At 37.7% G+C, this 21924-nt stretch overlaps 1 protein-coding gene across 5 annotated transcripts in view; it reads right to left on the reverse strand.

Moving 5' to 3' along the window:
• Positions 1-260: 260 nt before the first annotated feature.
• Positions 261-21924, reverse strand: part of itgb8 (integrin, beta 8) — a 105978-nt gene continuing 84314 nt past the window's right edge. For 2 of the 5 annotated variants that reach the window (XM_072575340.1, XM_072575337.1), the window contains 5 exons: positions 13548-13770; positions 10435-10532; positions 8635-8754; positions 6233-6399; positions 261-6105 (listed from right to left, as the gene is read on the reverse strand). In XM_072575340.1, coding sequence (XP_072431441.1) covers positions 5995-6105; positions 6233-6399; positions 8635-8754; positions 10435-10532; positions 13548-13770 — 719 coding nt within the window. In that variant the 3' untranslated portion in view covers positions 261-5994. Of the gene's footprint in view, positions 6106-6232; positions 6400-6611; positions 6733-8634; positions 8755-10434; positions 10533-13547; positions 13771-21924 lie in introns of those variants that run through there. The other 3 variants (XR_011961301.1, XM_072575338.1, XM_072575339.1) reach the window with 3 other exon arrangements.

Raw genomic sequence — 21924 nt, forward strand, 5'->3', positions numbered from 1 at the left:
TCTCTACCTCATCTTTCTTCTTTCAGATACTCCACGACACTTCTTATTGACATCTGACCTAATACAGGTATTTCCTTATTAAGTCTGGCTCTCCATGTCTTTTTATTTATTAACAACATAACAATTAAATATTTAAGTAATAGTATTTTGTAAACTTTATATCTATGCACACCATTCACACTTTTGGTGAGGTATTTACAAAACTGTTTGAAAAAAAAACTGAGCCACACAATCTTAATTTTTTTTATTCTAAATGTAGGTTAAAACTATGTCATATTACAACAATGCTACTCAAACAAATATAAAACCACAATGCTACAAAATTGTACATATTCAATGCTAGGTTCATTGTTTAAGCAACCAGACTGGTTTATTCAAAAGCAAGTACATTGTAAGGATAGCCCAGCTCAGTAGCTACCCAGTAATAATTAATAAAAGAAATGCTTTATTAATCTAGTCTTCTCAGATTTGATATCTGATATGAATGTGGGCTGAATACATGCCACCCACACACAAACAGAAAAACTGTTAGGTGGCCTCACTAATGAAGGAGTTGTGTCCTTTGACAGTAGTCCAAGATTTATGGACTGTTGAACACGCATCAGGTAGACCATCTGTGGCTCAATTCAACCTGTCACCATTCCACTTAATGGGCAGCAAAAGAAAGACCTGCACTCATTGTTAGGCTGGTAGATTTAACCATGTGTGACGTTGTGGTGAACAAAATGTGGAGCTCCTCAATCCCAGGCACCCTGCATTCATCAGAGCACAACCTCACTTCCAACACCTCCCCTCCCCCTCCCCCCCACAACATCCAATCACTCTCTATCTCACTCAACCGGCCCTTGTTAAGAGGTCATGGTTCACTTATTCTGCACATAGAATTGATTAGGGAATCTTGCAGTTTTTCTTTTAGATTAACTGTATGTGATGAGTCATTAGCAGCAACTGTGAAAGATATATCTATCTCCATGATGACAAACAGAAAGAATAAACCATTTAGTAAGATTTTGCTTAAACAACATCTTAAGATAAATGAACTATTAATATGGTTTTATTAAACATTTGCAACACAACTTTTTACAAGATCAAAAGTAAACCTAAAAATATTATCTCTAATACAAAGAAATCCAATAAATTAACAGAATGACTCAAGATAAGACATTAAATGAGCATTTAAACTACTATAACCATAAATCATAATAAATAAAAAATCTTTTTAATTGTTAGTGCAAGTTTGGATTCTTTTAGAAATTGGATTGACATCTAAAACCATTGGCCAATTTTTGTATTTAATGTGAAAAATTTTAACAGTTGTACTCAATTGCTAATTACATTGTTTTCTAAAGTGCACAGTGTTAACCAAATAACTTCATAGCAGAAAAACTGTAAAATAATTGAACATTAAATATTATTGTAAAACAAACTTCATCGATAATTATTCTCCAACAGTTGCCCTCAATCTATTTTCTGTTATTCCACATTTTGTGCCTTATTCAATTGCATCAGTAGTATCAATGCACTTATTAAAAGGTATGAAAGATAACGATACAGGTAAGAAACAAGAAAATAGCATGTTGCTTTGCTAGGAAGAAACACAGTCTTAATAAAGCAACTTGTAAACTGAAGAGATATCATAACATAACTTTGATGATATTAATGCTTTTCACTTCTTGTCAGGGAACATGAATTCTTGTTATTAATGCTAAGTGTTCCAGGCCCATTTGACTCAAGCTTTAGGGCTTTACTTTGTAAAATCACACTATTTCTCTCTCAACTGTCAGAAGGTACTGCATATATGAGAACACATATCCAGATATTACTCTTTGCAGTATTAGTTAACAAACACTTCATGTATCATTTGACATTCATCTGGACAACATTCCAATAGCAATAATTTTTTATTTTAAACAAGTGACTGCTAAAGCTAAAATGGCACAGGGAGAGTAATAATGCAAGGGTTAAGTGCTTGGCTGCTGATTTGGGCAACCATGATTTTTATATTCAAACATAAAACATTGACAAATATCAGTAATACATCACAGCATGTGCAATAAATGCTGGGAATGAACAACAATTGAATAATCCACTGCAGGAAGCATGTTGCCATATAATAATGAACAAAACATTTACTCAAAAACAGAGAATGCTGGAGAAACTCAACATCTGTACAGAGTAAAAAGAAATTAACATCCTGTTAAGTCCTGCTGAGCTTCTCCAGCATATTCTGTTTTTTTTTCATATTTCCAGCATCCACAGATCCTTGATTTTATATTAATATTGACTTTATCAATTCTTCAAAACTTCTCTTCATTTTTGATTCAGAAGAACATCTCCCTGTCTTGATGGATCATTCATTTAGATAAATTATACAGCTGAAGGTTGTGATAACATTATTTTATGGCTAGACTGTCATCAGTGCATCTTAGAATTACTCACAGTTCTACAGGAAAAGAAAAAAATACATACATAAACACGTACAAATATCGACAGATATATACTTGCACATGGAAGAGGTAAACGCTGCCAACTCATGTTTCCAAATGTTACTAATTAAATGCTTTTTAATAAGGCTCAAAATTGATCTAGCACGCCCCTGTGATGAGAATTGCAAGTTTCTAAATATTTATTTAGATTACTTACACAGTGTGGAAACAGGCCCTTCTGCCCAACAAGTCCACACCGACCTGCCAAAGCGCACCCACCAAGACCCATTCCCTACATTTACCCCTGCACCTAACACTACTGACAATTTAGCATGGCCAATTCACCTAACCTGCACATTTTTGGACTGTGGGAGGAAACCCACGCAGACACTGGGAGAATGTGCAAACTCCACACAGTCAATCACCTGAGGCGGGAATTGAACCTGGGTCCCTGACACTGTTAGGCAGCAGTGCTAATCACTGTGCCACCGTGCCGCCCACTATTCCCTTAAAATTAAATCTGAGCATTTCAGTTAAAGCAAAACAATAGCAGTTTGTAGGAAAGGAAAGTTGGGTGGGATGCATATGCTGGCTGACTCATGACCAATTGTTTAGAGCCGCTACTGAAAGTTTAAGTCTACTCTTTCTCTTAAAATAAACTGATGGGCACAGAATTACAGAGCATTTTTAATGCTAGATTTAAAAAAAATATTAATTGGTGGTGCGCAAATGCACTTGCTTCCCATGTTCTTCCAGACAGAGGTTCAGAGTTTGTAAAGTGATGTTGATGGAATTGCAGTGTCTCTTTTCTATGATAAACACTGCAGACACAGTGTGCAGTTAGTGGAGGGACTGAATATTCAAAATGGTGATTGTAGTGTCAATTAAGTGTGTTCCCTTGCTCTGGATGCTATCAAAGTTTCTTAAATGTTAATGGAACTGTCATCCAAGCAAGTGGAGAGTATTCTATCACATGCTGATGTTCTTTATCGATAGTGGACAGGTTTTGGGGTGTCAGAAAGTTACTTGCAGCAAGGTCTGCATATTCTGACCTGTTCTGCTTGCCAGTGTTTATTTGGTGGTCCAGTTTTGTTTCTGATCAATGGTGATCCTCAAGGATTTAAAATTCAACAATGGTAACATCGCTGAATCTCATGGGGGAAGATTGTTCATTTCTATTTTGTTGGAGATGATCATTGTCTGGCACTTGTGTAGTATGAATAGATGCGTATAAATTAGAATAAGGATAGGAAGTGTCAGTGAGGGACTATCTTACTTAAATGAGTAATAAAAATGGATTTGAAACTGCTGACAACAGCTTTCTTTGCATTCTACGCAGTTCTAATGTAAGAGAAAGCCTGAATTGCATTTTTAAGGGATTCCCACAAACAAAAGCATAAGCCTATAAATTAGACTTTAACATTACACGATCAATGTCAACATAAAAGCAGCAGAGGAATTTTAAAAAATGCTAACTTCATAAAATAATATCATGTACTGAAATTCCTAGTTTATAGAAGTTGAAATACAACCATCTTTGATAGTTTCATTGACTGTTCAATGAGCCAATGTTGGTGGTTTTTAAGGATAAAATTATACATTTTTTCTGTGAAAATACACAGTATATTTTACAACTTAGATATTTCTAAAATTGGTGAATGGAAAGATATACAGAGGAACCTCTATTATTCAGCATTCAATTATCAGATTTGCGGATTATCTGAACATGACCGCAAGGTCCCGATGCTTGGCTAAACTGTGTTATCTGGCATTCGATTATCCAAATGTTCCATTATCCAAACAAAATACTTCCTGCCCGTGTCGTTCAGATAATCGAGGTTCCTCTGTAGATCATGGGCTGGATTTTCAATTGGGTCAACGTGGCAGCCTTTAACCATACTCACTGCAATGCTCCAACTAATTAAAGGCCAGGGAGAGTGCTCCATCACTTTGGGGGTGGGGGAATTATGTGTCCTTTTGGGGGTTGCTTGTTTTACTTGATCTTTTGGCGACCACTACTTCTACACCTAAGCCAATTACGATGGCTTGGTCCAGAAATGCAGAAATGAACCAATCAATATGGGCTATCAATTCTACAAATTGTAAATTCCAGGAGCACTGGAATGTTGGATTAATATGCTCTACCATTTCCAATAACTGGCTCAGTCACTTTCCAGCTGGGATCTGTCCATGATATCCTCATTCAAAATGGCTCGGTGTTGGAATCACAGCAGTGACTTGGTACAGAGGCTGCTGGCACCATCTGGTATCCCTACTTCTGATTTGATCCCTTTTAAAAATCCTGGGTTTACATTTAAAAATGCAGAGATGAATATCCATAGAGACTTTTCCACGTGTTTACTGTACCTTTGGCAAAAAAAACAGGGAAATTCCAGAAAAAATTATCAACAGCATCTACACCACGATGTGGATGATTAAAGTGGCTAATTATACCAGCAGGAGTGGACCCCAGTTGAGAGTTTTGGTACTTGTATTTCAGAGATTCAGTACACACTGAATTCCATTCATCAACATTTTATCAACTTCAAAATAAATAATCACAAAAATAGGAATCCAGAAGTATACACCTTACCAGTCTTAGATTTGTTCTTAACTTCAGTAAACAAAAGCTAAGCAGTCATTGGACCATCACAGTATTATCTTTCTTGGAGAAAATAATTTCACAGATTTCAGTACCTATGCAGTATTGTTGATGATTTTGAATTCGATTAAACTTAGTTCCCCAGTAGTGACAACTAAAATCAGAACAATAATGCAATTATTTCCAGTGGTTTGCTTACAAATATCATTATTGCACAGAGAGTCATCCATTGCTGGTCTATCTTACATCTATCTCTTCAGTTCCAAGATTGGTAGCTCTTGTAAGTACAAGACATAACATACAAAATGCTCTGTTGAAATACTAAATATTAGCAAAATTCTAGGATAGCTCGACAGAGTTCTATTTTGGAAAACATTTTCAGTTAATTCAAATTGAATTGCAATTAATTTGAGCCTGAAATGTTTTTAAACTGTTTGAGATTATTGCCGTAACAAAACAGTACTGTTGCTCAAGATGCTGTGTGCGATCTTGACCACTTCATGTTAACCTTGTACTTAGCTGTATTCTTGATAACATTTTGCACACACTTTTCGGAATTGTCATCAATTGGGAAACAGACAAGGAAACAGATTTATTTAATCTTCTCAATAAAATTCTCGGTACCACTGAATTATGTAGAAAGACTGGAGGAAGTTCATCTTTGCAGGGTCGGTAGAAAATATTTGAGAGGGCTACCCATGGATGTAGATAATAGGAAATAGCACAAAAATATGAAAGCACAACTTGAAATGAGGTCATCCCAATAGGATACATGAATGCAAGACTGACTTCAGAAACATTTGGGTAATACTAAAAAGAGTGGGGACTCTTGTCGTTTCTGGATGGGTGAGCTTGAATTGATTGAACATGCCCTTCTCATCATATCAGTCTTGTGAGCAGATCATTTGGTCTGGAACCCATGAAAGATGGGATCCTGTAATATTTTTCTGATATTTTTGTTACAAGTCAAGCTTCTGAAATTACTTGCATTTTGTTGATGTACACATGGAGCTCCTCTGGCTTGTCACGCCTGAATGCTGTAGTTTCTGAACTAACTATAGGTAATGAAGTTTTTCCCTTGAAAAACAAAAGACATTTGTACCTTCAGTAGTTTTTCCCAGTATATTTCCCTCATGATGAATTAATAATCAAAATGGTTTTAAACTTTCTGACCATTTGCAAATCGATAACCTATTAGTTCTACCTTTTGAGGAGGAGATACTTTGCAATTGGTTCCAGGATGATTTGTTTCATTTGAGTTCCAGTGCATCATTATTTGTCTGATTATCATCACAATGAATAATCCAGTAATAACTGTACCAACAGAGAAGACAAGAAACATTGCAACGATATTGTGGCTAGGGTAGTATTCTGCAAAATAATAATAAAAACAAAACATTAAAAACATTCTGTGATTAATATTTAAAATATCACTAATGCATGAATTAATATAATGTCTATTACTGTAATTAAATAAATACTCATCAAATCAGCACCATTTTGAAGCAGCCTCTTCTGCCATCTAAGTCATCCTGTGGTTTTCATCTGGGTTTTCATATGATTTTCATCACTCCCACACTCACCTTTTTACCAACTGCTTTTCATCACTGAACCTCCCGTACACCAGTCCTGCTGCAGGTTGCTTGCTTCGCCTGAATTTGCTTATCTCAGGTCGAGATCCAGGTTTGATCCGAAGCTGGATATCTAGGCTTGTAAAAGAGAGGGTCCCAATCGTATGGGTGTGCTGAGCTGAGGCTATTATAGCCAAATGTTTTTATTACATCTTCCTGGGCCCACTGCATTCCTCTCCTGACCTGCCCTGGGAGTGAAGTCTCAGGAGATATCCCCTTCCCAGCAGGGATTCAGGAGAGAAAAATGATAAGCGAGTGTGATTTATAAAAAAAAAGTAACACCTTCAGGTCAGCACATAGTCACCATTTCACAATGCTGATCCAGTTGCAATTTTTGATGGGAAACATGTAGGCCAAGTGTTTGGAAAGAGGCCTGGTTGAAGGAGCTAGCACAGGGAGAGGGGCAGAAGGGTATGACCTTCAACCCTCTACCTGTCTTCGCCTATCCCCACTTTACCACTCTGCCCCTGCCTCCCCCTATATCTGCAGCTCCCCCTACACCTACACCCAGAAGAAGGGTTACACCTGAAACATTGACTTCTCCACCATCCTGATGCTGCCTTCCTTGCTGTGTTCTTCCAGCCTCCTGCCTGTCTATTTTGGATTCTATCAGCTGCAGTTTTTTTTGTCGGTCCGTCACCCTGGGCATTCCGTAAACCTTGAACCAGCAGCAGTCATCACCCCTCCCAGATGCTGCTCAGCAAAAGAGCTGCCGCAGTATTTGAATGGGCATTAATTCTTGACGGGTGGGATTTATCACCATAGATCCTGATCTCGTGGAAGGCCTGCCTGATTGACACAAAACTCCTGAAGGAGGGTCATAATTGCTTTGTAGCCAGTGGCTGGGATCTCTGCTAAAGGCCTCCTCATTGAATCTTACACTGCAGATACCTGAATCCTCCACTGTTTTTATTCTTTTACAGATGTAACAATGGTTGGCATTAGTTCTGGCCTCTGAATTACTGTTCTAAACATTACCACAGTGCCGCTATCTCACTTTATCTCACATTCTTATTATACAAGGAAGTTGTCAGGTGAAATCAGGGTTTAATTTGCATTGCAGCAACCCAGAGCAAGGGTTCAAACAATGGCATGTGATTTCTGAAGTCACCTAATAAGCATGCAAAAATGCTATCACTGCCACCCACTTGGTATTCTGACAGATGAGACTGCTGGCTTGTGTCTGAAATGAGGTTCAAATAAATGTCTAGTTCTTAAATGCAATGACTGTATAACATAGTTAAAATCCTTTATGTTAGAAATTGCATAAAGAAATTCAGATTGATCCACAAGTATAAAGAACAGTAAGCTTTTTGAAAGAAAATACAGCTTGTAGGCTAATATCTAGGCAAGGAAGTGTTAAAATGTCCCTTATTATCAAGATACAGGTGAGGTAAACCGCAGGATTGTTTCAAAGCAGCCAAAAAAGTAGGAGCATATTAAAACTCATTACGAATCACGGTGGCACAGTGGTTAGCACTGCTGCCTCACAGCGCCAGAGACCCGGGTTCAATTCCCACCTCGGGCGACTGACTGTGTGGAGTTTGCACGTTCTCCCCGTGTCTGCGTGGGTTTCCTCCGGGTGCTCCGGTTTCCTCCCACAGTCCAAAGATATGCAGGGTCAGGTGAATTGGCCATGCTAAATTGCCCGTAGTGTTAGGTAAGGGGTAAATGTAGGGGAATGGGTGGGCTGCGCTTCGGCAGGTCGGTGTGGACTTGTTGGGCCGAAGGGCCTGTTTCCACACTGTAAGTCTAATCTAATCTAATCTAAATTGAGGATTAATATACAAAGCTTCCTTACTCAAAGAATATGCAATATTTGAAATAATCTGTGAAGCAAGGCCACAAAAAAAAGTGACAATGCTTCATTATTTTTTAAAACTCATGTAATGGAAAGATAATCTTTGAGGAGCTAATAGAATTTTTCAGCCGCAACATTTCTTAATATTTTAATGTTATTATGTAAAATACTTACCTGGGTTTCTCAATATATAAAGATATTCTTTTTCAGTGTCAGTTGCTACCATCTTAAATTTATATAAGCAGTTGTTTTGTGCTTGAAAAATGCAGTGTTGTGCTTTTTCTTCCTCCGATTCTGATAACAAAACACAAGTTAATGGCATGGTCAACAAAACGTTTCTCAATGCTATCATGCCTTCAGGAATTCCCACTGTTTAAGTTAGAGTGAAAATTAATTATATCGAAAACATAGCTTTCTCCTAATTACAACCCATATATAAATTCCACTGACATGTGTAAGTCTTGCAATAGGAACATGCACTCACATTTCCTGAGTATCTTATTTGCCTATGATTGACAGTAAAAATAAAGACACAAAACAAGGTCAAATGCAGCATTATGAAAAGAAGTAATGATTAATAAATGCTGTCTTTAGCCATTAACTTTGCTTTGAGTTTCTTGAGGAAAGGAGGTCTAAAAAGCTTTTGATGGATGGAAACTAACAGCATTTTACTTATAGTTATGTTCAAAATGTCATCTAAAATTCCAATTCACAGCTCATGTTACAGCTATGCAAACATATTATCTATTTAAAATAGGATGGGATATAGAAATGAAGGGAGGGCTTTTGGTATAAGTAACTTAGAATCAGAGAAATGACTAAATATATTTGTTAGTATCAAACAAAATCAAATCAGTTTTGTGACAATTTTCTTGAGAACAACAGAACAGACTATCACTCATTTGCTATGGTTAAAGCAAAATGTTCAAAAAAATTCTAGGTCAATCAAAATATCTGAATAAAATCATCTTTGAATGTCAGACAGTAGCGCTAATACACAAAATCAAACAGGTCTGTATTTTAATAATCTCATTCACCTATATTATCTGTTGTGGCAATCAATGAAAATAATACAATTACATTTAAAAACAAACATTGATCACTGCTTTATTGTGAGAATTGCACTTTCACTTCACAATGTTTAGTGTTAGGAATGTGCATCATTTCTTGAATAGAAAAAAAATATCCTGGGAGCTATAAAAATGTGCCTGGAATTGTCAGAACCTATTCAGACATTTTATTGATTTTAAAAGGAAAACATTTAATGTGACATATGAATGGTTACGTGGCTTTTATGAATGTTATTTTCTGAAAAAAGAGAAATAATATATTTAAATATGTATCAGAATCCTCAACATGACCCAGGGGGTAAACAGAATAATATTAGACCAGTCGAACAAAAGGGAGGAAAATAAATGGCAATTTAACAGGATGTCAGAGGGAGAGTATTGTACACACTTCATCACTGCTAAAAATAAAGACTTTTATCTTTGTTTCTTCACTGATACCACTGTTCAACAAATTCAAAGCAACATGTTGCCTATCTGACAGAGATTTTTAAGTTTGTTTTGTGACAGCAAACCTGCATAAAAAACATTTTTCTAAAAGGAGTGTTGTTTATACTATACAGGTTTATATATCTTGAATTGTCTGAATTGTTACTCCATAGTGATACTAATCACATTTTGTGAGAAGAACATATTGCTCCTTTACAACGTCACATGCAAACAATGTTACTGTCGGGTCCAAATCTGCTTCTGGTGTAAACATTTTAGAGAGAGAGAGAACGCTGGCGGCCAGGGACATTAAGTATGATTAAGTATGAAGCAGAGATCCCAAGCATGGTAATGCACTTGTAAAAAGATGTTGGAGCATTTTTTTCCATTCTAAACAATATTAAATCAGGTATTAACTCTAAATGTGAAATATATAACATGAAAAAGTGAAACAATAGAACTTAAAAAAAAAAGGTACCTGAAAGCTGGTCCACCAACACCATTTGAGAACATGCTTTTGTGCAATTGGCAGGATACACAGCCCAATAGTTTAACACATGGCACTGCACACACTTCCTAGAAAGCATAAGTCAGATACATATACATAAGCATAAACTTTCACTAATATAGTTGTGGGTATATACATTTCACTTCAGCACATTTGCAAATTCATGCCTGGGGAAATTTGTATATCATTTTGTTACTATAAGAGCCTTAACCAATCTTCACCTAAAACTAAAGCTCACCATACATGCCAAAAGCTTAAAGGGAATGGTGCAAAGATGTGTTTGTTTAATAATTTTTTTAACATTTTGAAATGGACATTTGGTCCTTATTTATAAGGGGAGTTCCAGTTCAACTGCCATGGACTGCTCATTAAATGGGCATGAGGCTGCTTGCATGTGTAAATGAGATATCTATCATCTACTTTGGGACTCTTTGTAGAAAGTGGTTTGGATTGAAGCTATAATATTTGGGGCATCTTCAGTGTTGTTGTGGCAGTTTAATTTAGGAATGACGAAACACTTTTTTTCATGTAAAAGTAATGGAAATCTGGAAATGGTCCCCCAAAAGGCTGTGGATGGTGGATCAATTGAAAATTGCAATATAGAACTTGATACTTTCTTTGCTAGTTTAACGTATGGATGAGAAGCTTATTTGCACCTCATTATTTAGCCAACTCACAGCATTAACACTGCACGTCCAACTTGCTTTTCGGCAACTGAGAAACTTGATAACACACAAACCTGGCCTGTAAAACAGAGTGAGTACCTGCACCAACCATCTAGCCTTTCTTCAAATGGAACTTTCTCCTCTGCAAAAAGTCCCCCTATGATTGATGGTTATGATTTGAAAAAGACCTGGACTGTTTGTTAACTCTCTTATCTTTTAGAATGGCCATGTTGGTTTCAGTTCTTTCATATCTATGTCGCAAAACGTTTTTAGAAGTTACAATCTTTTTCAATATATAATTTCAGTTGCATCACACTGTAAACTTTTGCTATAAATTCTGTGTCTTACGATCTTATACTCCACAACCACCTGATGAAGAAGCAGTGCTCCAAAAGCTAGTGCTTCCAATTAAACCTGTTGGACTATAACCTGGTGTTGTGTGATTTTTAATTATGAACGATGGTAGCGCTCTTCGTGGACCCTTCATCCATTCAACTCAGCAACAACAAAGGAGGGAAAGCTAGGACTTACACACCTGTATCTGGTTGGTTTGCACTGAGGATCAGCAGGCACCTTGTATAACTAGATAAGATTTCAAGTGCTCAGATAAACCCAGACATTTGTATTTTGGCTTGCGTTAGAAGCACAGAGGGAGATGTAGCAATATTATCACAGGGTTGTTAACCCAGAGACCCTGGTAATGTTCTGGGCATGCAGGTTTGAATCCTACCATGGCTGGTGGTGGAATTTGAATTCAATAAAAATTTGGAATTAAAAGTCTAATGAAGACCATGAATCCATTGCTGATTGTCAGAAAAAAAACCTATCTAGTTCACTAATGTCCTTTACTAAAGGAAATCTGACATCCTTACCTGGTCTGGCCTACATGTAACACCAGACCCACAGCCAATGCCTTTGACTCTTAACTACCTCTGGACAATTAGGAATGAGCAATAATTGCTGGCCTAGCTAGTGATACCCTCATCCTGTGAATTGATATAAAAATATAGACACATCCTGCTTATGTTGTGTCATAGGATCCTCCATGTTGCCATCCTCACAATTATAGAAGTAATTTTTATGGCAGTTATTGCACCAGGACTTACAATAAAGGTAAACTTTAAAAAAAAGTTTTAATGAAGACCATCTATGTTAATGTAAAAAGGAAGCTATAATTTTGATTCATTAGCAGCTTATTCTACAAAAGGTTAAAGTAGTAATTTTCAGTTTTATAAATGCACTTTGTTTGAATTCTCTACATGCATTGATTATTCTAAAATATTTCCTTCAGTTCCACTGTTTAACATTACACACTTCATTGCTAAGCTTACTTTACCAAAATTATGATTATTTCAACACAAAACTGTTGTTTGTTTTAGAAAGGAAGTAGTTCTGTTGTTAAAGCAAACAAATAGGGCAACAAGATGGTGTAACTATTGAATGGTTTGTACAGCTGGATGGTATTTTACCATGAAGTGACTCCATAGGCAGTTTGAGCATTATTTATCATCATCATAAATTAGTTGTTTTACTTAAACTTAACCACAGCCTTATTTTTTATCTACACACATATCACATGGTCAATGAGTTTGAGTTTCCATTATGTTGCATCTTTTTGTATATCTGTTCTGTTTTTGAACAGATTTTGTAAACCTCTATAAGGTCACCCCTCAGCCTCCAATGCTCCAGGGAAAGCAGCCCCAGTCTATTCAGTCTCTCCCTGTAACTCAAAATCTCCAGTCCTGGCAACATCCTTGTAAATCTTTTCTGTACCCTCTCAAGTTAACAACATCTTTCCTATAGAAAGGCAACCAGAATTGTATGCAGTATCCCAAAAGTGGCCTCACCAATGATCTGTACAGCTGCAACATGATGTATACCTCCTACATTTAATGTTCTGACCAATGAAGGCAAGCGTGCCAAACACGTGCACCCTATTTGCCAGCGATTCCACTTTCAAGGAACTATGCACCCAAAGGTCTCTTTGTTCAGCCACACTCCCCAGGGCCGTACTGGATAGGATGATTAGCCAAAGTCTTTTTTCCAAGGTGGGGAAGTCCAAAACTAGAGGGCATAGGTTTAAGTTGCAAGGCGAGAGATTTGTAAGGGATCTGAGAGGTGACTTTTTCCAAGTAGAGGAGGGTATGCGTATAGAACAAACTATAGAACAAACAAAGTGATAGAGGTGGGTACAATTACAACATTTAAAAATCAGCTGAATGGGTATATGAATAGGAAGGATTTAGAGTGATAAGGGCCAAATGCTGGCAAATGGGACTAGTTCAGATTGGGATGTCTGGTTGGCACGGACACGTTGCAGCTAAGGGTCTGTTTCTATGCTGTATGAATCTATGACTCTATCTCAACAATGTGTAAAAACAGAAAAATTATGTGAATGTATGAATTGCAAAAACATACCAGCTGTTTTCACAGGAACTTTCACATGTTGGGCAAACCTCGCACAAATGACCAGAAGCTCTGGATTCAGTGCAATGACATCTACCACAGATACATGTCCCTCTTCCATTGCAGATTTGACCATGTCCTGTCCTGCAGGACATTAGGGAGGACGAACAGTTACAGCTTTCACCTTCCCAGCCAGCATAACATTGGCATTCACCTCTTTTACATTCTCCATTGCCTGAAACAAGAGACCATAAGACCACAAGACATGTTAGAGATCAGAACACTAATTAAATAGGCATGCAAGATCGCAGTTTCTTGGCTGAAGTCAAAAACTCCAATTCACCACAATTAACTTCTTCCATACGTCATTTCACAAGACTTTTCCTTTAATTTAATGAAAATGCCAAGTTTCAGAGGTTTCCCAGCTGTGTGAAAACAGTATGAAACCAAATTTTACAAAACATTTACTTAGAAGCTTATTATTTTTTCTATCAAGCATTAATTTAAAAACTACTGTCATTTTATACTATCACCATGGATTTGTTTCAAATGTGATATTGTCAGACGATTTAGTTATAAAACATTAAGTTCTAGACTACGGAGTTGATCGACCACATCGACAGAATTTAAATGAACCTCAGGAACAAATCAAAGATGGACATTGTATGTTGGGTCCAAAGGCAATTTAGAGGCCTTTGAATAGTAACAGCAACAGGTGACAAGAGATATTAGCAAGCACCAACTCCTGGTTACCCATCATCCCTGTACACCCTGATATACATTGTTTCTTAGTTAAGCATCATTTCCATTTTAACATTTTCATCCTCATTTTCAAGTTCTTCCTTACGTCTGTCATCTCCCCTAGCATTAGCACCCTCTGAGATATCATTATTCAAAACTGTGAAATAAGTTACTGGCAAGAACACCTGATATTAAAATGTTTCCAGGTTTAAATGTTATATTTGTTGGAAATGATGCAATCAATAATAAAGTAACTCATGTTAGGCACTTAAGGGTAATCTGTGTGGCTGTACTGTGGTGGCAGTACATTGTAATGCTAAGAATAATGAGTGGATATTGAAATGATTCCTTCATATAAAAATTATTCATAACTGTATACAGCTTATGTTCTCTGCATGGATTGATAATTGCGCAAGGAATATGTTTGTGGTGGGTGACACATTTTCTATACAAAAGGCAAATTTTTCCATGCAGTTCAGTTACGCATGTACAAAAAAAAAACAGGCTGTGATCTTAAATTTCCCAGAATATACCTCGCCAGTGACAAGCCTTTACTTACTGTCAGAATACAAGGAAAATGACAGGAGCTAACGGCTGGTGAGAAACTAGGTTCCATGTCACTGATGTATGCTTAGAAACATTAAGTCAAAAGTAAACCAAGAGTCTTCCTGGAAGGAAATGCCAGGGCAGCATGGTGGCTCAGTGGTTAGCACTGCTGCCTCACAGCGCCACAGACCCGGCTTCGATTCCAGCCTCAAGCGACTGTCTGCGTGGAGTTTGCACATTCTCCCCGTGTCTGCGTGGGTTTGCTCTGGTTTCCTCCCACAGTCCAAAGATGTGCAGGTCAGGTGAACTGGCCATGCTAAATTGCCCATAATTATAGGTACATTAGTAGGGGAATGGGTCTGGGTGGGTTACTCTTCGGAGGGTTGGTGTGGACTAATTGGGCCAAAGGGCCTGTTTCTGAACTGTAGGAATCTAATCTAATCTAAAACTTGCAAATGACACATATTCGTCAAAGTTATTTTGTACATTTCAAAATGAAGTATGCCCAGCAAGTTCATTTTAAGCATTTTATCCCTCTCTAGGTTATGAACTACATATTATTAACACAAGATTTAACATTAATATTGAGACTGGCTGAGAGACCAGCTGAGGTATTTAGCTTGGTGATGCAATTGAGTGTCAGAAACTTTCCTGCTGGTATGGACGGTGGAAAACCAACTCAAAGTTGTGAAGAACAGGAGGGTGCCACTAATGTAAAAGATAAGGGTAGCATGGCCTTCAATGCTTCTACCAAAGGTGTACAAGTAAGCAGATCCACAATTCCTCCTGCATCAATTGTCAGATCTGGGTCAGCACAGCTCTAATTAATGATAATGTTATCAAGGGCCAAGCCTATACTGAGATAGCTTCATCACTGATGACACAGCCACTGTGCAAGTTTTCTGCCATCTATTACAATCTGATTTATCAACTTGAAGATACTGGTGTTAAGGGTCCTACCCTTGCATCTCCAAATGGATGGAGGATCTGTTCTCTGTGGTTTCTCAATCAAAGGAAATGAGTAGGTAAAATGAAAAATGTTTACACCAATAGGGGAAAACAGAGTGAGTGAATAAAACATTCGTCGGGTCGAAGTATAAGCCTTAAAGGCGTTGACAAAATAAATAACGATCTTGATTTTTCAATTCTAGCAAAGCTTGCACATCAGGCTCAGCCAGTTTTTAATGACCTCTCAGTGGTCATTTACACTGAAATAAAAATATATATTCTTGAATATCTGAAAAGAAGACCCTCCCTAACGGAATCAATAATTTTGTACTTGCATATTTAAAAGCCCCGTTCTACTGTCTTTGCCATCATTAAAAATGAAAAAAGCAATATCTTCCCTGACCTCTGGCAATTATTAACGTTAAGGGCGTGAAACAAGGGAACAATATTGAAAAGGCTCTTTTCGGATAAAATCCTGGAAACAGCAGTTATTTGTGGGAGTTGGTAGTCCATTTATTATCATGCTAAATCCATTAGTGGTGCCATGTGAATCCTGCTCAGTGTATTGTAGTCTATACTGGATGAATAAAGTAAGTATGATAAAGACCAGGCAAATGCCAAAATGCCCCATATAATCACTCAGCCAGCACTGAATAGAACTGTCATGTTAACATATAGTGGGCAAGATTCTCACCAATGATTGTTACATTAAGCAACAGGATTCCCATAAGCCTTCTGGAATGTCATTAACAACATCATTTACTGTAAGTTACACAATTTATGATACTGACTCAAATTTGGAACTAGCAGCTAAAAAAAACCAGAAGACACAATTAACCTCGGGCACTGGAAATGCTGCTACAGGAAAGAACATTTTATGTGTGAGCGAGTCTACGAACAGTGGGACTTGGGAGCCAAGGTGCAACTAAGTGTTTTAATATACCATATATCCACTATTGTGAGAATGGCTGGGCTGAGTACATAAATTTTACAAGAAACCTAACTATCAATAAAACAACTAATTATCAGTTGGTACAAATGGCTGTACACCAATAGCAGATGTAAAACTCCACACAGTTTTATATTTGCAGATGTTTTTGGGAATTGTTGCTTGGCTGGTTGGAGGGGTGGATGGTGATTATCCTACTAATAAATTTGAGTCCCTTGAAAACAGCTAGAAATCTTGACTCTAGCAGAATTATAGATTGATGAAGGTTGCATTTTGAGGAGAATCTGAAATTACCAGATCTCTATTCCTCCATGTTGCCCAGCAAAGTTTACTTCAGAAGTGGCAGGTGATTCTGCTGCCCACCACCTTTCTGACATATTCCCAAGCTGTATTTTCAGAAATGACCCATGTTGTCCCAGTCAAAGCTATACCTACTGAAAAGTGGTGCACTTTAAGTATGACCCACAATAGACCTGCCAAAAGGCAATCAATTTCAAAAGGATCAATTGCATATGGAGGAGGGGTCCAAATCTTTAGTACGTCTCAGGTCTTGGGCTCTTGCTCTCATTATTTTAGGATGTTGCCCCAAATTTCCAGAAAATATTAAGTGTTTCTGTATCCGTTTGGCCTTTACAAATGGAAGGGCCTAAACCTTCATGAGTTTGACTGCATTGGACAGAGGCAGGGGATTATTTAATAATGGAGGATGAGACTCAATTCTGGGATACTTGTACTCATTTTGTGCCCTGGGATATGGCCCACAGCTATTGCACCCGGCCTAATCTATTGGGGGGTTGGGAATTATAGACTCTCAACTATACTTGGAGTCAGGCCTGCTTTGTTTGAAGACATTGTGGTACCTTATGGAAGTGTTAAATCAAGGGAGATCTTCAGCACCAAGTAGAGAAAGACAAGAAGTCATCTGGTTTTGGAATCTTATTTTGTATTTCAAGGTCTATCAAAAAGAAAACTTTTCAGTTTCAATAATTAGATACTGTATTGTAAGTGACTGATTATAGGGCGCTGTCCAGTAAAGGTAAGTTGACTATTACAATGATCACCATTGTGTTAGTCTTCTCAAAACAGAAAAGGGCTGTAATGCATTATGCACTGAATAAACCATGGCTTGGCAATTCTAGTCATAGAATCATAGAGATGTATAGCATGGAAACAGACCCTTCGGTCCAACCCGTCCATGCCGACCAGATATCCCAACTCAATCTAGTCCCACTTGCCAGCACCTGGCCCGTATCCCTCCAAAACCTTCCTATTCATATACCCATCCAAATGCCTCTTAAATGTTGCAATTGTACCAGCCTCCACCACTAATGTGATAAACTTAAGTGATTTAAATGCCCAGAGTCTTTTCAACTGCAAAGGAAACTTTCAAATGCTTTCAGAACTCCCACATGCTTCTGGACTGCTTTAATTGACAGGGCATCTGACAAAGCTGAGACAAGCTTCATTATTTATATTGACCCAAGGTTACTTTCTTATAGCCGAGTCCATTATAACTGCTTGGCTTTTCAAGAGTTTTAGACCATTTACGTTAGTAGTGTGCTATGTTCACATTTTGATTCAGTTTTAAAAGGACTACCTGTATTTAATGTGTGGTAAGTATAATCTTAGCAGGACCTATACACTTAATGGTAAGGTCCTGGGGAGTGTTTCTGAACAAAGACACCTTGGAGTGCAGGTTCATAGCCCCATAAAGTGGAGTCACAGGTAGATAGGATAGTGAAGAAGGTATTTGACATGTTTTCCTTTATTGGTCAGAGTACTAAGCACAGAAGTTGGGAGGTCATATTGCTGCTGTACAGGACATTGGTTAGGCCACTGTTGGAATATGGCATGCAATTTTGGCCTCCTTCCTATTGGAAAGATGTTGTGAAACTTGAAAAGGTTCAGAAAAGATTTACAAGGATGTTGCCAGGGCTGGAGGATTTGAGCTATCGGGAGAGGCTGAACAGGCTGTGACTATTTTCTCTGCAGCGTTGAAGGCTGAGGGGTGACCTTATAGAGGTTTACAAAATTATGAGGGACATGGATAGGACAAATAGACAAGGTCTTTTCCCTGGGGTGGGGAAGTCCAGAACTAGAGGGCATAGGTTTAGGGTGAGAGGGGAAAGATATAAAAGAGACCTAAGGGGCAACTTTTTCACGCAGAGGGTGGTACGTGTATGGAATGAGATGCCAGAGGAAGTGGTGGAGGCTCGTACAATTGCAAAATTTAAGAGGCATTTGGTTGGGTATATGAATAGGAAGCGTTTGGAGGGATATGGGCTGGTGATGGCAGGTGGGACTAGATTGGGTTGGGATATCTGGTCGGCATGGATGGGTTGGACCAAAGGGTCTGTTTCCATGCTGTACATCTCTATGACTCTAAGAGAGGATATATATTTTAAATTAGTTTTATTAACAAAGGTTTATCACTCTAAAATGTGTTTGAGTCAGTATTCTATGAGATTCTTAGACATTTATTGTTTTCATGTGCATTTTAAGAACATTGCTCCTGAGGCCTGTACATAGGAAGACTGGTTGAATGGTTATAGAAGATAAATGTGGCACTTGGAAGAAAATTGAAGGTACAGAAATGGCATAGAGGGGGCAAATGTGGTATGGAGATGTCACTGAACTTGAGTGGCCATGGAAGTACAATGGGGAGTATGATGGATAACGGTATGTGGGGTGTGTTTTGGGGTGAGGATTGGAGGGCTGGCATTCATCATTAAAACAGCGCCAATATCTTAGTAAGTGGAGGCATTCTAGTCTGCCTCTTGGCCATCCTCTTGTCCCCGGCCTGTTCCAAATACTTAAATATCTAATTGCAAGAATTTGGACAGGGTTGTGGGAGTTCTCAGTGGCAGTCAAATACCTCAGCTGCATTACCTCCTTTCTCCAGGATTTTAAACATTTTTGTTTTATGTTTTATCCAGAATATAATGTTCCCATTTTGCAGTTCAAAAACTGAAATGTTAACAAGTCTAGACTGAAACCTTGTAAAACTTCATTTTTGGATGGTTTCCTTCAATATGCTACTTATGTTCTTGGATTCTGGATCTTGTGTACTCGAATTTCTCACTCACACTTGTGTTCTTACAGAGGTAGGTTTAAGGGCAGTGATTGTAGCAGCATGTTAATTTTAAGCTGTAAAGATGAAAATTACCATTTTATTTGTTAAAAGTGTATGTTGACAAGATTTTCTTCCCTTTATATTCTTTAGCACAGCTTGTAAAATGTAGGCATTAAACCCTGCTCATTACTCGTCAAATGTCAGCCATATAATTAATTACAAAACCAATTCTCTACCAAACTTTAGAAATCATGTGCTCCTGCCCTTAACAGATTATACAACTTGTTCTAATTACCAGGGGAAGACACTTAATTCATTATAGTATAAATGTAAACAGGAATTAATTTGACATTTTGACACAGAAAATACACATACAAATTATGAATTAGTATCTACCTTGTGAAACTCTGACTGAGAGTCAGAATGACCAGAGCTTTAGGTGTGTTTATTCATTAAAACCTTTCCTTTCCAAAGTTGCCTTTTTGAAGAAAATATTGGAAACTTTATGGTATAATGCAAAGTTTTAAACTGGCTACAATAATTTCATCCTTCTAAAACAAAAATTCAGCACTCAATGTGGGAACATAATGGTGTAGTGTTCATGTCATTACACTTGGAGTCGAGGTCCAGGCCAGTGTTCATCGGGACATAGAGTCAAGTTCCACAGTAACAGATGTTGAAATTTGAATGGTGAAATATCTAGATTTTAGAGCATGCCTCTTGATGACCATGTAACCACGGTCATCAAAATTTATCTGGATCTCTCCAGTCTTTAGGAAAGCAAAATAAGGTCTTTCTGTCAATCTTTATACAAAACTGTAGTACCACTATTGTTCTACACTGGCTCTTTACAAGGCATTTTGTAAAAGGCATGTAGCATTCTCTTGTCAAAGTCTACATTGTACTGCTCTCTCTTGCACACCATTTTGCATTAAATCCAAATCCTCCCTTACCTTCCATATTTCTGTATTACCTGAGCAATATCAGGGCTCCAGCTCTACACTGCTTTATACAGAGTGATGTTCAAGAAAGCAGCCTTTTGGAGACTGAGGCAAGAGAATATATTACAAATAATTGACAAAATACCTTGTAAACAGCTAGTGCAGAGAAATTCTGGGACTATACCTTTCTATGAAAATTCACAGCAAGAACTTTAATTTTTACAGATGTAGAATTTGGGACAGGCCACAATCCGATTTAGTCCATGTTAAAAATCTTGATTTTGGAAACTGCACTATAAAAGTAGGTTTTGATAATGTGGAAATAAAGGGAAATAAGATTGTGCATTTCCCTGTAATTCTATGTTAGTAACACTGAGGGTAGGGACATCTGGGCTCCTGTGGTCCTAGTGGTCTTAATGACGGACTTGGTTATTGTAATTGATCATAGTTTTCCGCTATGAGAGACAGTGGGCTAATTTTCACTCTTGCTATGGGCAAACAAAACACTAGTTTTGAATCAGCTGTCTCTCAAATATCAGCCTGCATGATCTTAAGTTTGACTGACCCCAATGGCAGGGAAAGCCAAATGAAGTGTGTGACAAGTAATAATGAGCAGCCATTTCGCACTTATGTCAAATGTGAAAATAACCATCACCATTTTGCCATGCCAATACACAACAACCAGGGAATTAATAGATCTAAAGATTAATTTTGGTCTTGGAGAACCATAGCTCACTTGCTGTTCACACATTTCCACACCTCACGTGAGTCAAGCATCACAGTTTTGAAAAACAAAGATACAGAAAACTGCTCACTATGTTCAAAGAGAGATTTGAATCCATTTTGGGGACACATTTATAAGATAGGTCCCCTCTGCTTCATCTCAGAATTGCTCACAAGAGACCTCCAACACCATCTCAGTAACTCACCACTGAGCCATTTTTTTTAAGACTGATTGGCATATATCAGAACAAACAAGTCATTGAAATAGAGAGGGCAAGAAATTATCCTCTAAGAAAATTATAAATGTTAGTCTGGATTTTCATTAATTATTGGGCTGACTTGTGAGCTCTGTAAAAATTCAGGAATTCCTTCAGGGAACACTTGTGATAGTCCTGATTTTCAGCAACGTGCTTTAAGAATGCGAGTTGTTTCGTATCAGGAGTCTGCACCCTGCACTGACTCTCTTGC

The sequence above is a fragment of the Chiloscyllium punctatum genome, chromosome 8, assembly GCF_047496795.1.
Source record: "Chiloscyllium punctatum isolate Juve2018m chromosome 8, sChiPun1.3, whole genome shotgun sequence".
In the NCBI taxonomy this organism is placed as follows: domain Eukaryota; kingdom Metazoa; phylum Chordata; class Chondrichthyes; order Orectolobiformes; family Hemiscylliidae; genus Chiloscyllium; species Chiloscyllium punctatum.